This window comes from Mastigoproctus giganteus, chromosome 12, assembly GCF_048544385.1.
Source record: "Mastigoproctus giganteus isolate SK-2022 chromosome 12, ASM4854438v1, whole genome shotgun sequence".
Classification (NCBI taxonomy): Eukaryota; Metazoa; Arthropoda; class Arachnida; order Uropygi; family Thelyphonidae; genus Mastigoproctus; species Mastigoproctus giganteus.
This window is the reverse complement of record NC_143586.1, coordinates 169,226,979-169,239,782: the sequence shown is the minus strand read 5'-3', so window position 1 is coordinate 169,239,782 and position 12,804 is coordinate 169,226,979. Positions and strand designations below refer to the sequence as shown.

At 39.3% G+C, this 12,804-nt stretch overlaps 1 protein-coding gene across 1 annotated transcript in view; it reads left to right on the top strand.

Moving 5' to 3' along the window:
• Positions 1–12,804, top strand: part of LOC150077584 (uncharacterized) — a 246,973-nt gene that overhangs the window by 168,903 nt on the left and 65,266 nt on the right. The window contains exon 10 of the mRNA XM_090385952.1: positions 6,111–6,194. Coding sequence (XP_090242078.1) covers positions 6,111–6,194 — 84 coding nt within the window. The remainder of the gene's footprint in view (positions 1–6,110; positions 6,195–12,804) is intronic.

The following is a 12,804-nucleotide window of genomic DNA, read 5'->3' as shown; positions in this document are numbered from 1 at the left end:
CAGCCAAAGCTGAACAGGTTCACAGGTTCAAATAGAAGCATTGAACATACTGCATTGAATACGGTGCAGGATACTTACCTGTGTTCAGGCCTTAGGCAGAGGGGTTACTTCGAAAAGTCAGCATCATTTACCTAGCAAAAGCAATTAAGCAAGTTTTGCTGTCTACCCCCTTATGCTTACCATAAGGAGAAGACAAAAAAATCCAGCCCAACCAAATGGAAATGCTTCCACTTCAGTTGTACTAGTGACCACCCAAGATTGCAAGAAATGCTAGTGCATGAAGTGGAGCAATGAAATGAATACATTTATCATGCGCATATGAATATAGTATGAAGTAACCAAGGTGGAAAACTGATATTACAATGTACAGACCAAACTACCCACCAAGTCATTGTTGGAATGATTCTCGACTGTTTCTGTCACTGAACAAAGAATAGCTGCCCAGTGATGGACATCATCACAAAGGACTTAGCTCCTGCAATCTTGGAAAAACATCAAGCAGGATATGTGTGACCAACTATAAAAAGGAATAAAGAATATGGAAAACACTGAACAAGAACTAAAAAAGAAAGAGCAAGAAGAAGTATAACCTGGAACCTCTGGAGTGGGAACAGATGAGGTTGCAGTATTTCAGATAGATGAGTGGAAGATGACCCATCAGAATTTTGAGGGAATGGAACCCCATAAAGACCCACACCATACTGAAACAGAGACTGAATTGAATCCTGTGGAAGTCAACCACTTCAAATGGTTAAGAATACTAGTTAACCTCGACAACAGGCAATGATGGTTGTGATCTGCACAGCCAGCCACCGGGATCAATGGAGGAGAAATCAGAGACCACCTTAACAAGAAATGCAAAATCAAGGAACCACCAGCATAGGAGAGAAGGTTTCAGCAGAAGATAGAAGAGCAAGATATGTGAGGTAAAGCTGATTGGAAAAGTGAAGAGCATCTTGAAGAAAGACAACACCCGCAGAAATCAAGAGACCAAGAATCAGAGGATAGAAAAATACATAGACAGACTGAAGCAGATACAGAGATAGAGCACCCAGAGGAAAACAAACACAATTTGATCTTTGATGAAAACCAACCATCTACCAGAGCATCAGATAAGAGGAAAATGAGGGAAACGGACCACTTGACCAGAAAATTATCAACAAGGTCTGGTGTAACCTATAATGCCCAAGCTACACACAAGCACTTAGCAAAGCAGTTCACCCAGATAATAAGGTACCCAAAAATGATCCCACAGTATCTGACCAAAGATTCACCTACCTAAAGGCTAAAGACAAACCACCAGAAACCCAACAAAGTTCAGCCTGTCACCGGTCTCTCAACAGGTGACAGGAGACAAGATCCTGACCACAAGCATAGTCAAAAAATAGATCGTAGAGAGCCAGAACATCATGCTGAACAGCAGAAGGGATGTAAGCAGTTTAGCAAAGGATGCAGGGAGCAGATGACCATCAATGTTGCAGTTATGGAACAACCCTACAAGAAGCATTGCATCTGTACATGGCCTACATTGACTAGTGCAAGGCCTTTGAACTCACCCCATAACTAGCTAACAGAAACACCGAAGACAACAGAGTTAACTCAGTAGTGGAAAACTTTCTAAAAGCAGCCATTGCAAAATGGAGGGTGACCATCAAGGTTGGGAACATCACAACCAAACCAATCTCCATCGACAGGAATCTTCCAGGGAGATGGCCTGAACCCACTGTGGTTCTGTCTGGCATCTGAATCCACTATGCTTAATTCCAGCAAATACAGATGTATCCTTAAAGAAGGATAGAAGAATCTGTACATACTCCCACTTGATGTACATGGACAATGTCAAACACACAGAAACTAAGAAGAAGCAACTCCAAGTCAGTGCTGGATGCTTTGGTGACCTGGATTAGTGGGTCACCAGAGTCCAGCACTGACGTCATGATTGAAATTGGACTAGATAAATGCAAAGCCCTCAGATTGCATCAGGAAAAACCAGTCGGTTGAAACTACCAGGTGAAGACCGGTAAAAAAATCAAAGTCACGCCGTGGGGGAGACCTACAAGTACTTGGGATGATGCAAGCTGAACAACTAGAAGACAAGGATATCATGGTGTGCCAAACCAAGCCAAATCAGAGACTTAGAAGTCTGCTGAAAGCAAAGGTAAATGGAGGAAATCCCATTAAAGCCATAAATGCAGTTCCACAACTGATGTATCCATCAGAATCATAAAGTAGACTAACGCCAAGCTGGGGAAGATCATGAGAAGGACCAGGACAATAATGATGAAGAGACACCAACATCCGAAGGTAGCTGTTGACAGACTGACCATAGCCTGCAAAGGAAGAGGAAGGGATTTTGCAGACCTCATTGAACAATAGAATAATGTAATTTAGAATGTGAAAGATCACTTCCAGAAAAACAACAGTGCCAACTACCAGGCCATAAGGAAGACCGACTGGTAGCATATCCCACTGAAGCTCAGTGAGGAGACCTGACCCACCCAGATGAAAGAAACAGAGAGAAAAATGGGTGATGCCATTACAGTGATGATTCATGGCTCACCAGTGAGATGCTCTTCCCCAAGATAAAAGCTTTCACCATGCTCACCATCTATGACCATGTAATCATCACCCAGATCTGCAGAAAATACATCACCAAGTACCATGGAGTGTCAGATGATGTATGTCAATGATGCCATCTTACCACAGATGCACGGTAATCATCCAGATGCAGTACACTATTAGGTGACCAGTTTGCCAGGATGATACATCAGATGCTAGCAGAGAATACCAGTTGAACAAAGAATGTATATTGTAATACTTTATACTTTACAATATATTTTCAGGCTGTACTAGAGACCCCTACCCAGAAGCTGTACAAGGATGTGTCATAAGAAGGAAAGGATGAGCCTGCACAATAGACCAGACATATCACCGTCACTGACAAGAAAAGACCACTTGCCTGATCAACATAGTGGTGCCCAACACCAGCTCCTTAAAAACCCAACTCCTTAAAACCTATGAGGAAAAGATCTTGAAATATAAAGACCTCAGAAAGGAAGTCAAAGAGATGTGGTGTATGAAACAAGTAATTACCTTCCTCTTCACTGTGTCATCCATTGGTATGGTGCCAAAGAGTCTACACATGAAACTAGCAGAATAGGCCTCCTAGAGGCACCTAATAGGAACTACAGAAAGCTGCAATTCTGAACCACAGTAGATAACCACAGTTCCTTAACCAATAATAATAGCTGAGCATAGCAACCACCCCCAAGCACCTAGTGCCAGTATCTGCAGGATAGGGAAATTCATAAGGAGAAGAAAGAGATCATAATAAGAATAAATTATTTTGTAATAACTAATAGTGGAAGAGGGATTGGGGAATGAATTCTATACATTCTCTAGGCTATGCCAAAATCCATTCATTTGCATGGTGTAATTGTAAACACAATTTTAAGACCAAGCAACATTTCCAGTCATCTGCTGTATAGTGTCTCAGCTCCCATGGCTATTGTAGGCATTTTCTTGTGATGAGCCGTTAGCAGGGGTAAGATGGTATTTGTGTTAGTTGCAGCTGGAATAGGCCAACTGGGCTAGTGTTTGATACATCATTCTTCTAAAAATGGATTGTGCCACTCCTGTGTTGTTTGCATGGTCAGTTGCTTTACTATAGCTAGTGGTGAAACTGCCAGATTTGCCATTAGTGGGAAGGGGGGTCTGAAGGGTGGGCCCCGACTTGGTTTTGCATGGTTGCTAAAGAGTATGTGAAGGAAGGAAGGAAATTTGTAGTTTTGCCACTGACTGTAGCTCATCTGTCCTACTCAATAGCATATTGGATCCTCCTCCTCCCCTTGCCCCTTTGGTCAATAATGTTTGGCTGGCCTGCATGAGATCTGTGGCTTGTGGTTCTTCAACAGTTGATCTCTTTTTGATACACATGAGAAATGGCTGTGTTGGAACACCGGACAAAGGTATGTGAGGGACTGTGAACACACTTGTACAGGCATAATACACAGTATGGCCTTAAGTACTAATATGCTGTATAAATACTAATGTGGCCTTAAATACTAATATGCTATATAAATGATAATAACATTGGCAGAAAATTAGCATGTTTCCCTTGCTAATTTGTTCCTAGTAATAATATACCACTGAGAAGTGTTCTGCTCACGTTGCTCACTCATTCATCATGCAAAGTCATATCGGTGTATATATTTAAGCAGTCAAATAGCTTGTAGAATTATTGCCATGTGGCAATGGCATATTTTACATTAATTTGTAAATAGGAAGAAGTAAGACTGATAGGTTTCAGTCTTACTTCACTGAAAAGGACATAATATACACTGAAAGGACATAATTCATAGGATACTTGATTCCTGGGCAATGCAATGCTGCATGGTTGTTTAAGAGTATGGGCGACCTGTTAGTAAATCTTGTGAGGGGAGGAAATTTCGTCTACTAGTGAGAGGAACCCCCCCTCTTGCTAGTGGATGAACCCACTGCTTTGCAGGTATATAGATACACTGCATCGTGGCATTCATGTATACAGTAATTCAATGTCAGTATGGATAAGCGTTGTGAGCTAACCGACTTTGAAAAATGAATGGTAGTGGTTGCCCGATGCATGGGCCACTCTATCGCAGAGGTAGTACAGAAATTGCACTATTCCCGTTCTACAGTATGAAGAGTGTATAGGGAATAAGCCATTTCTGGAATAACATCTCATCGTGGACAGCACTGTGGGCAGAGAAAGGTGGTGGATGAACGTGGCCGTCGACGTCTGTCTCGCATTGTTTCCGGCGAGCGACAGTGGAACAAATCACCACCGACTTCAATGAGGGAGGTGCCAGAAATGTCTCCACCAAGACCATTGGGCGATCATTATCCACAATAGGTTTTGGGAGCCACATTGATAATATCACGATACAGGACTCTGTGCCTCAGCTTGGTGAAAGAATATTGGCACTGGACCTTAGATGATTGGAGACAGGTTTCTTGATCTGACGAGTCCCATTTCCACATTTCGACCGGATGGGAGGGTACGTATCTGGCTTAAACCGTACGAAGCTATGCACCCTCATGTAAACAAGGAACTGTTCAGGCTGGTGGATGGTTGGTAATGGCCTGGGGCATGTTCAACTGGCATACGTTCGGACCTCTGGTAGTTCTAGATGCACCTCTGAACAGTCCAGGTTACCTGTCCATCCTGACAGACAATTTGCATCCCTTCTTGGTCGTCGTGCACCCTCAGGTCAATGGACTCTTCCAGCAGGATAATGCACCTCCCCACAGAGCTGCAGTGACTAGAACATGGTTTAAAGAGTGCTCTGCAGATTCTACCACCATGGAATGGCCTCCCCATTCAGCGGACATGAACCCTGTGGAGCATCTTTGGGATGGTGTGGAAAGGTCCATTCGAGCTTTGGATCCTCCACCCAGGAATGCGATGGAATTATGAACAGCAGTGCAGCAGGCATGGATGGAAATACTTGTGGAATGCTTTCATGAACTAGTGGACTCAATGCCTTGCCATGTGACTGCCCTTATCCGGGTGAAAGGTGGGCCTACCCATTACTAGGTAGTTATTCCATGATTTCTGTCCACTCAGTGTATATTATTAAAGTAGGAATCCCATACCTTACTTTGAAAGATTATGGTATTCACACTGAGTTTTTCATAATAACACATGAAATTTAATCACATGAATATTTATATTTGTGAAACTCACATGAGAGAGAGAGAGAGAGAGAGAGAGAGAGAGAGAGAGAGAGAGAGAGAGAGAGAGATTTTCACTGTGGTTCACATCATCACGAGACTTACTGTTAATGTATTCATTGTGTCATCTTATTACTTTTTTTTTATAACATAGTTGCAAATAAAGCACGATGAATTATTTTCAGAATATAGGAGAATTCTGTGATGAATTTTAAATTTATTAAAGACTGCATGTGAATAATCTTTAAATGTAATAGTCTTTAATAACTCTCAGCATAACTCATTAATTAAAAAAAATTAAATATATATGTATATTGTATCTGATGGAATTTTTGTGACATATTAGAAATTGTTGATATTGCAAAAAATATTATTTGCTGCTCTTATTGTTTTTCAAGGAACTACTAGTAGTTCATCATGAAATGGCTGAACACCTCCTTAAAGAACTGTTTAACCAAGTCCCTGTTATTGTTTCTGATTGGGTAATTTTATATTTTTCACATAGAATTGCACATATAATTAAAAAATTAAATTGTATTAAAGTGTTTTAAATATTTAATGTTTATATGGCTTATTGTAACAATATAAATTTTAAAATTAAACATTGAGTTTTGAATATATTAATACTAAGTTACAGTAGTGACTAAAAGTATTTGTGAAAGTTGTGGGGGTTCAGGGTGTTTGTCAGAAAGAAGAGATCTCAACTTATAATTATACTAAATTAACACATATTCTTTAATTACTGGGTGTATCACCAAGTGGACAATTAAGATCAATCAGTTAGATAACTAGAAATATGAAAAAGTACTGTTATACAATATTAGGGGAAGCGATATTCCAAACAATAGGAATATCGCTTAATATATGAAATAAAATACTTCATGGCCATAGGTCAGGATGAGAAAAAAAAATTCAGTAGATTACTAATATAATTTCTTTTATTAGCAATTGCAAGTAAGCAAAGGGGTAAGACATTGAAACAATAAATAGAAAATAAATAAATAGAAAGTATACGACATTGAAAAAATAAGTAGCAAATTTTTAAAATTAAAGAATATTTATAAAATAATAAGAAGAATTTACCTCAGTATAGTATATAGAACACTTCCGTATGATACTCTCCAGAAATTAAAACGAAAAAATTGAAAAACTTACATTAGAGTAAAAAATAATTAAAAACCAATTAAACACAATTAAAAATCAATTTAACACAATTAAAAATCAATTTAATGCAATTAAAAATATTAAAAAGAATCTAACAAAAATATTCAAAACGATTTTCCTTCCTGAAGTTGACAACGCTTTTTGACCATATATCGTGATCACAGGAATGAAAATTACCGAATAGGGTTGAACATGAAACTTAAATAATGATTATTTGTCTTCGCACATGCGCGTAAAGGTCCACGCATCGGAGATCAAATATGGCCGGCGAACATTAACAGAATTCTCGTGTAATTTAATTTCTACGGTTTCTGCAATTAATAGTCGCGTATAATTACATTGGACATTAAGTATTTTGGCCTCGTTAAATAAAAAAGTATGTTTTTCGTTAATGGCATGAAAGGCTAATTCTGACACTGCTGAACGAGAAGCACGAACTGAGGCTTCATGTTGATTTACACGAATATTCAGAGAAAAACAAGTCGAACCTTGGTAAGACGAGTCACAATCACCGCAAGAAATGTTGTATACTAGGTCATTAATTTGTGTTGCAAACGCGGAAAGAACCGATCGATTGTTCAGTATAGTGTGTAATTTCCGTATTGGCCTGGCTACAATTTTAAATTCTGTATCTGTAAAGAATCTATTAAGCTGTTTGTGCCACTGTTCAACGTATGGGACAGAAATAAAGTATTTTTTGATATTACTATTGTGGTTGGTGTAGTATTTTGTATCCTATCCTTAGCCTGTACCCTTACCATATTGAGCATTACAGCTCTGATTCATACTATATAAAATTAAAGAAATATAAACTGAAATTATTGCATTAAGACCAACCTGACTGAATTAATTATGGAGTATACATGAGTATTCTATGTAAAACTAATTTATTCAAAGGCATCATGTTCTAGAACCTATACTGGTTCCTTGATCACATGCAAAAGTCAGTTCTTAATGGGAATAATCACCTACAGGAATATTTTTCTTTAAAAGACAGAATTATTCAAATAATTGCATTAAAACTAATCTAATAAAATATTAATATTTGTTTTAAAATGACAGAATGATGCAAGGAAACAAATTTAATGTATCATCTGCTGCCAAAAAAAATAATAAAAAATAAATAAAGTAAAAATTAAATAAAATATCTCCCTAATTTTAAATTAGGGAGACATCTACATCTTCCAGATGTCTGTTTAATTTCTTTTTAAGTCTACATATCTCTCTGCTCTACAAGGCCATGTGATAACTAGGGCTCACAATACCATCAAAATCTTAATACTGGTATTTTGGTATTTTGAATTTATGAAACCGGGATACCTGTATTAATTCTGGTATTCCAAAAAAAAAAAAAAAAAAAAATTTTTCGCAATAAATTTTGATGAAAATTAGGTGCAATAAAGTAAGGAAAAAACAAATAATTACTTGAATTCACGTTTTAAATCAAACTTTTATTACAATAATAAATATTCTAGCAAAAATTATTAAACATACAGTTATTCTGAAAACAAAAAAATAAGCATCCACACTACCTGTCCGAATAAAGTGAGCTCTTAAGAAACTCAATAGTGTTATGGCTTAAACTGGATCTAATTTGGTACATATTTAATTAGCGGCAGAAAATGTCCTTTTGGATTCTGTGCTGGTTGGTGCTTTGTACTGACATAGTTATAGACGAGTTGCAGTTTAACCTTCCCCCTTCCTTATTCCCTCATCTTCAAAAAATCTTATTTCCTTTTTATCAAAAATAAAAAATATTTCCTTTTTGACTTTTTATGGCACTATATCCATATTAACAAGAGAAAGAGACTAATGGTTAAGCTTGGCGAGGAAACTAAATCTAAGTTGTAGGGAGGTTATTTATTTATTGATTTTTATTTCCCTCTACCTTAGTATTGTCATCAATGGCCATTGTTATGATTTTCATAAAGCAGCTCCCCTCAAGCACTAAGCCCCACAAGCTATTAGAATTTCCAGGAGCTGAGGGATATCCCCCCCCCACACACATAAGTATATATATTATATGTGAGCTGTCAGGTTCTCAAGAGCAATGACACAAATATAAAACAAAAGTCATTTATCATACAAAACTACTTACAATACTTAACATATCTAATCTATTCATTTTTCTCATTTAATCTGTTAATACATGCTATCATTTCCATAAAATTTCTTTCAACTCTCTCTACAGCTTCAAACACTAAATTAATTCAATCTTAATCACTTCCTCATATTTCTCTTATTATTATTATTTTATTGTTGTTGCTTTTATATTATTTCTCCCTGATTGGGGGATTCCACTTCGTGACGGGTACTGCTACCAAGTACACAGATTGGTTGTAATGTCTGGTGTACTGTCAGTCGAGGAAATCTCTGACTATCCTACAGGTGTTCAGAATTGCGACTTTCTGGAGTTCCTTGTAGGTGTTCTCTGGGAGACCTATTGCTGCTAGGCAGCTATGTAGAGTCTCTGGTACCATACCGGTTGTTGACATGATGATTGGGATGATTGATACTTCTTGCATATGCCACATCTCCTTGATCTCATGTCTCAGGTTCGTGTACTTCCTAATTTTTTCTCATGGGTTTTCTGGACATTGCTAGTGTTCGGCACCGCCATGTAAATCAGACAGGTAGCCTTTTCCATCTTGTCCACAAGGGTTATGTCCGGTCTGTTGTGCGGGATGGTTTTATCCGTTATGGTGCGGTCCCAGTACAGCTTGTGGGTTCAGGTCTCTAGTACTGCCTGGGGTTCATACTTGCAGTATGGTACACTTTCTTTTTTCACCCAGTATTATCTCGCTAGCTTCTGATGTATTATCCTGGCTACCTGGTTGTGTCTATGAGTGTACTCAATCTGGGTGATCACCTTGCACCTCGTGGTGATGTGTTAGATCATTTCTAAGGCCAGGTAGCATCGTCGACATGTGTCATCTGATATTCCGGGCTCCTTTGCGATGTATTTTCTATAGTTTCTGGTGTTGATTACCTGGTCTTGGATGGCCAGCGTGAATCCTTCAGTCTCGGGGAAGAGCATCCCGCTTGTGAGCCATGCATTGGAAGCAATGTTATCAATGTGATATTGGTGGAGGTCATTGTAGTGTCTGCCATGGAGTGTCTTCTTTGCCCATCTTTCTATCTTCGTTTCTTGTACCATTTGGGCGGGAGTGGTATACCCCACTCTCTTAGGTCGAGTGGGGTATACCACTTATCTATCTTCCTTATGGCCTGGTGGGGTGGTGCTGTGTCGAAGTAATCCTTCAGGTTAACTATCGCTGTTTTCTGTTGTTCTGTCAGGTCTATTATGCCCCTCCCCCCTCTTTCCGAGGTATTGTTATTCTCTCCACTGCTGACTTCGAGTGGTGTTGGCGACTCTTGGTCATCATTGTCATTGTCTTTTGCATGATATCTTCTAGCTTGGTGTTAGTCCAATCTCTGACCCCGAATGTGTATGTTATTACTGGAGCTGCATAGGTGTTTATGGCTTTAACTGTGTTCCCTCCATTCAATTTTGCTTTCAGCAGGCTTCTGAGTCTCTTATGATATTTTTCGGTCAGGCATTTCTTGATTTCCTTGTGTTCCAACTTCTCTAGCTTGCATCTTCCCTAGGTATTTGTAGGTCTCTCCTTCTGTCGTAGCTTCTATCTCTTTACCAGTCAGCAGCTGGTAGTTTCGGCCAACTAATTTTCCCTGGTGCAGTGTGTGGGTCTTGCATTTTTCTAGACCTAATTCCATCCTGATGTCCTTGCTGAATTCTTTGGTGATCCGGAGAAGTTGCTGGGGTTGCATCTCGGTTGCCGCGTAGAGCTTGATGTACATCAGGTGGGTGAGGGTGTACAGGTTCTTTCTTCTTTCTTTGAGGTTATATCCATACTTGCTGCCTTTGAGCATGGTGAATAGCGGATTGAGTGCTAGCCAGAACCATAGTAGGCTCAGAGCATCTCCCTGAAAGATTCCTCTTCTAATTGGGATTGGCCTGGTTGTGATGTTCTCAACCTTAATGGTGGTACTCCATTTCGCCATTGTTGCTCCTAGGAAGTTTGTCACTATCGGATTGACCTTGTAGATCTTCAGGGTCTCTATTAGCCAGCTATGAGGTACGGAGTCAAAGGCCTTGCGCCTTGCGGTAAATGATGTAGGGCGTGTATAGGTTGCGGTGGTTCTTGAAGGCTTGCTCCATAACTGTGGCATCAATGGTTAATTGCTCCTTGCATCCTTTGCTCCTCCGCTTGAACCCTTTCTGCTGTTTGGCCATTATGTTCTGACTCTCTAAGTGGTCTGATATCTTCTTAGTTATGCAGCTGTTTAGGATCTTGTACATCGTTGGGAAGCATGTGATTAGCCTGTATTTCACCAGGTTTCTTGTTTCTTCATCTTTAGGCTTCAGATATGTGACTCGTTCAGTGAGAAACTTCAGGATTGTCTCCGGGTGCCTTATCATTCGAGTGAACTGCTCTGCTAGGTGCTGGTGTGTGCAGATGAGCTTCTTGTACCAGTAGTTGTGGATGTTATCAATTCCCAGGGTTCGCCAGTTGTGGGTGTTCCTGATCGGCTGTTTTACTTCTTCTTCTCGAATCTCCCACTCTCTCATCTCTTGTATGTCTTTTGTTTTCTTCCGTTCTACTTCTGTCCAGGGTGCTTTGCTGTTATGTCTTCACTGCTTCAGATATTTCCCTAGAGCTCCTTGATCATCTTTTTCTTGGGTGGTCTGTATCCTGCTTTCTCATCTTCACCCAGTTTCCTCTTTGGTCTTCAGTGAAGATTTGGCAGTTTATTTTCCTCTGGGAACTCTCTTTGTATCGGTGTAGTCTCTTGCTGAGTGCGAGGAGATTCTGCTTCGGTGTGTCCAAGTATTCTCCTATTCTCTGATTACTGGACTCATGTTTGCTGTGGGTGCTGTCTCTCTTGAGGATACTCTTCACCTTTCCAATTTCCAATTTTCTCTCTCTCTCTCTATCCTGAGAGAGAGAGAGAGAGAGAGAGTCAGAAGTAGAAAGGAATCACCAAGAAAGAGAAGAATGCTGATATCCAGCTCAGAACCCTGGGTGTGTCAACTCCATAGTCACCAGATGTGAGCCTCTTAATCAGCAATATCAATTCTCTTCACGACAGCAATCCATAAGTCGCTGACTTAATGCGAACAGTTCCATGTAATCTCTCTTAATTTAGCAATATCAATTTTGTTTACAACTTCAACCAGTAAACCAACTCAATGCCGAAAATTTCCTTATTTCTTGTGTTTCTTCAACTTCATCCTTACCTAAAATAATCTCCCACTTTATCTAAGTGCTATTTCCAAAACAACACAGTTCAGAGGACTTACCTTCCTTCTCTTTCACGGTGGGATTCCTTTGTGTGGGTTCCTTCCACGGAGTGTGGTGATCTCTCTCTCTCTCTCTCTTGTCAGTTTAACTCTGCATCTCTGCTGTATAGGCTCTTCCAATACTGTCTTATTTCGGGATTTTGAGAACAGTTCTCTGTTAATACTGAAGGATAATATATTAAAAACAATGATAGGAAAAAAAAAAATTTTTGAAAAGATTTACAAATTGACGACAGATCCATATAAAAAAATCGACGTATTTTCACAGACACGATATATTGTTCCATCTATGGCATGTGAATTACCACAGCAGTAGTAGAAACCAGGGCACTATCTGACTGGCCTGTTATTCAACTTTGGATTAACTTCTAGCACAGGAACATGCCCAGAAGAACCATTCACTATATAGCTGGACACTCCCAGAACTGGGCCTGAACTGAACCCAGAACTACCACTGAAAGTCTGCAACCCCTCCAAACAACAACCACAAACCCTCTTTTCGTGAGAGCACCTTATTTATTTCCTTCTCATTTATTTATTTATTTAATTTATTGCAAGTTACAATCGCCCCTTGTACTACTTTTTTATACACAAACTTATATGCA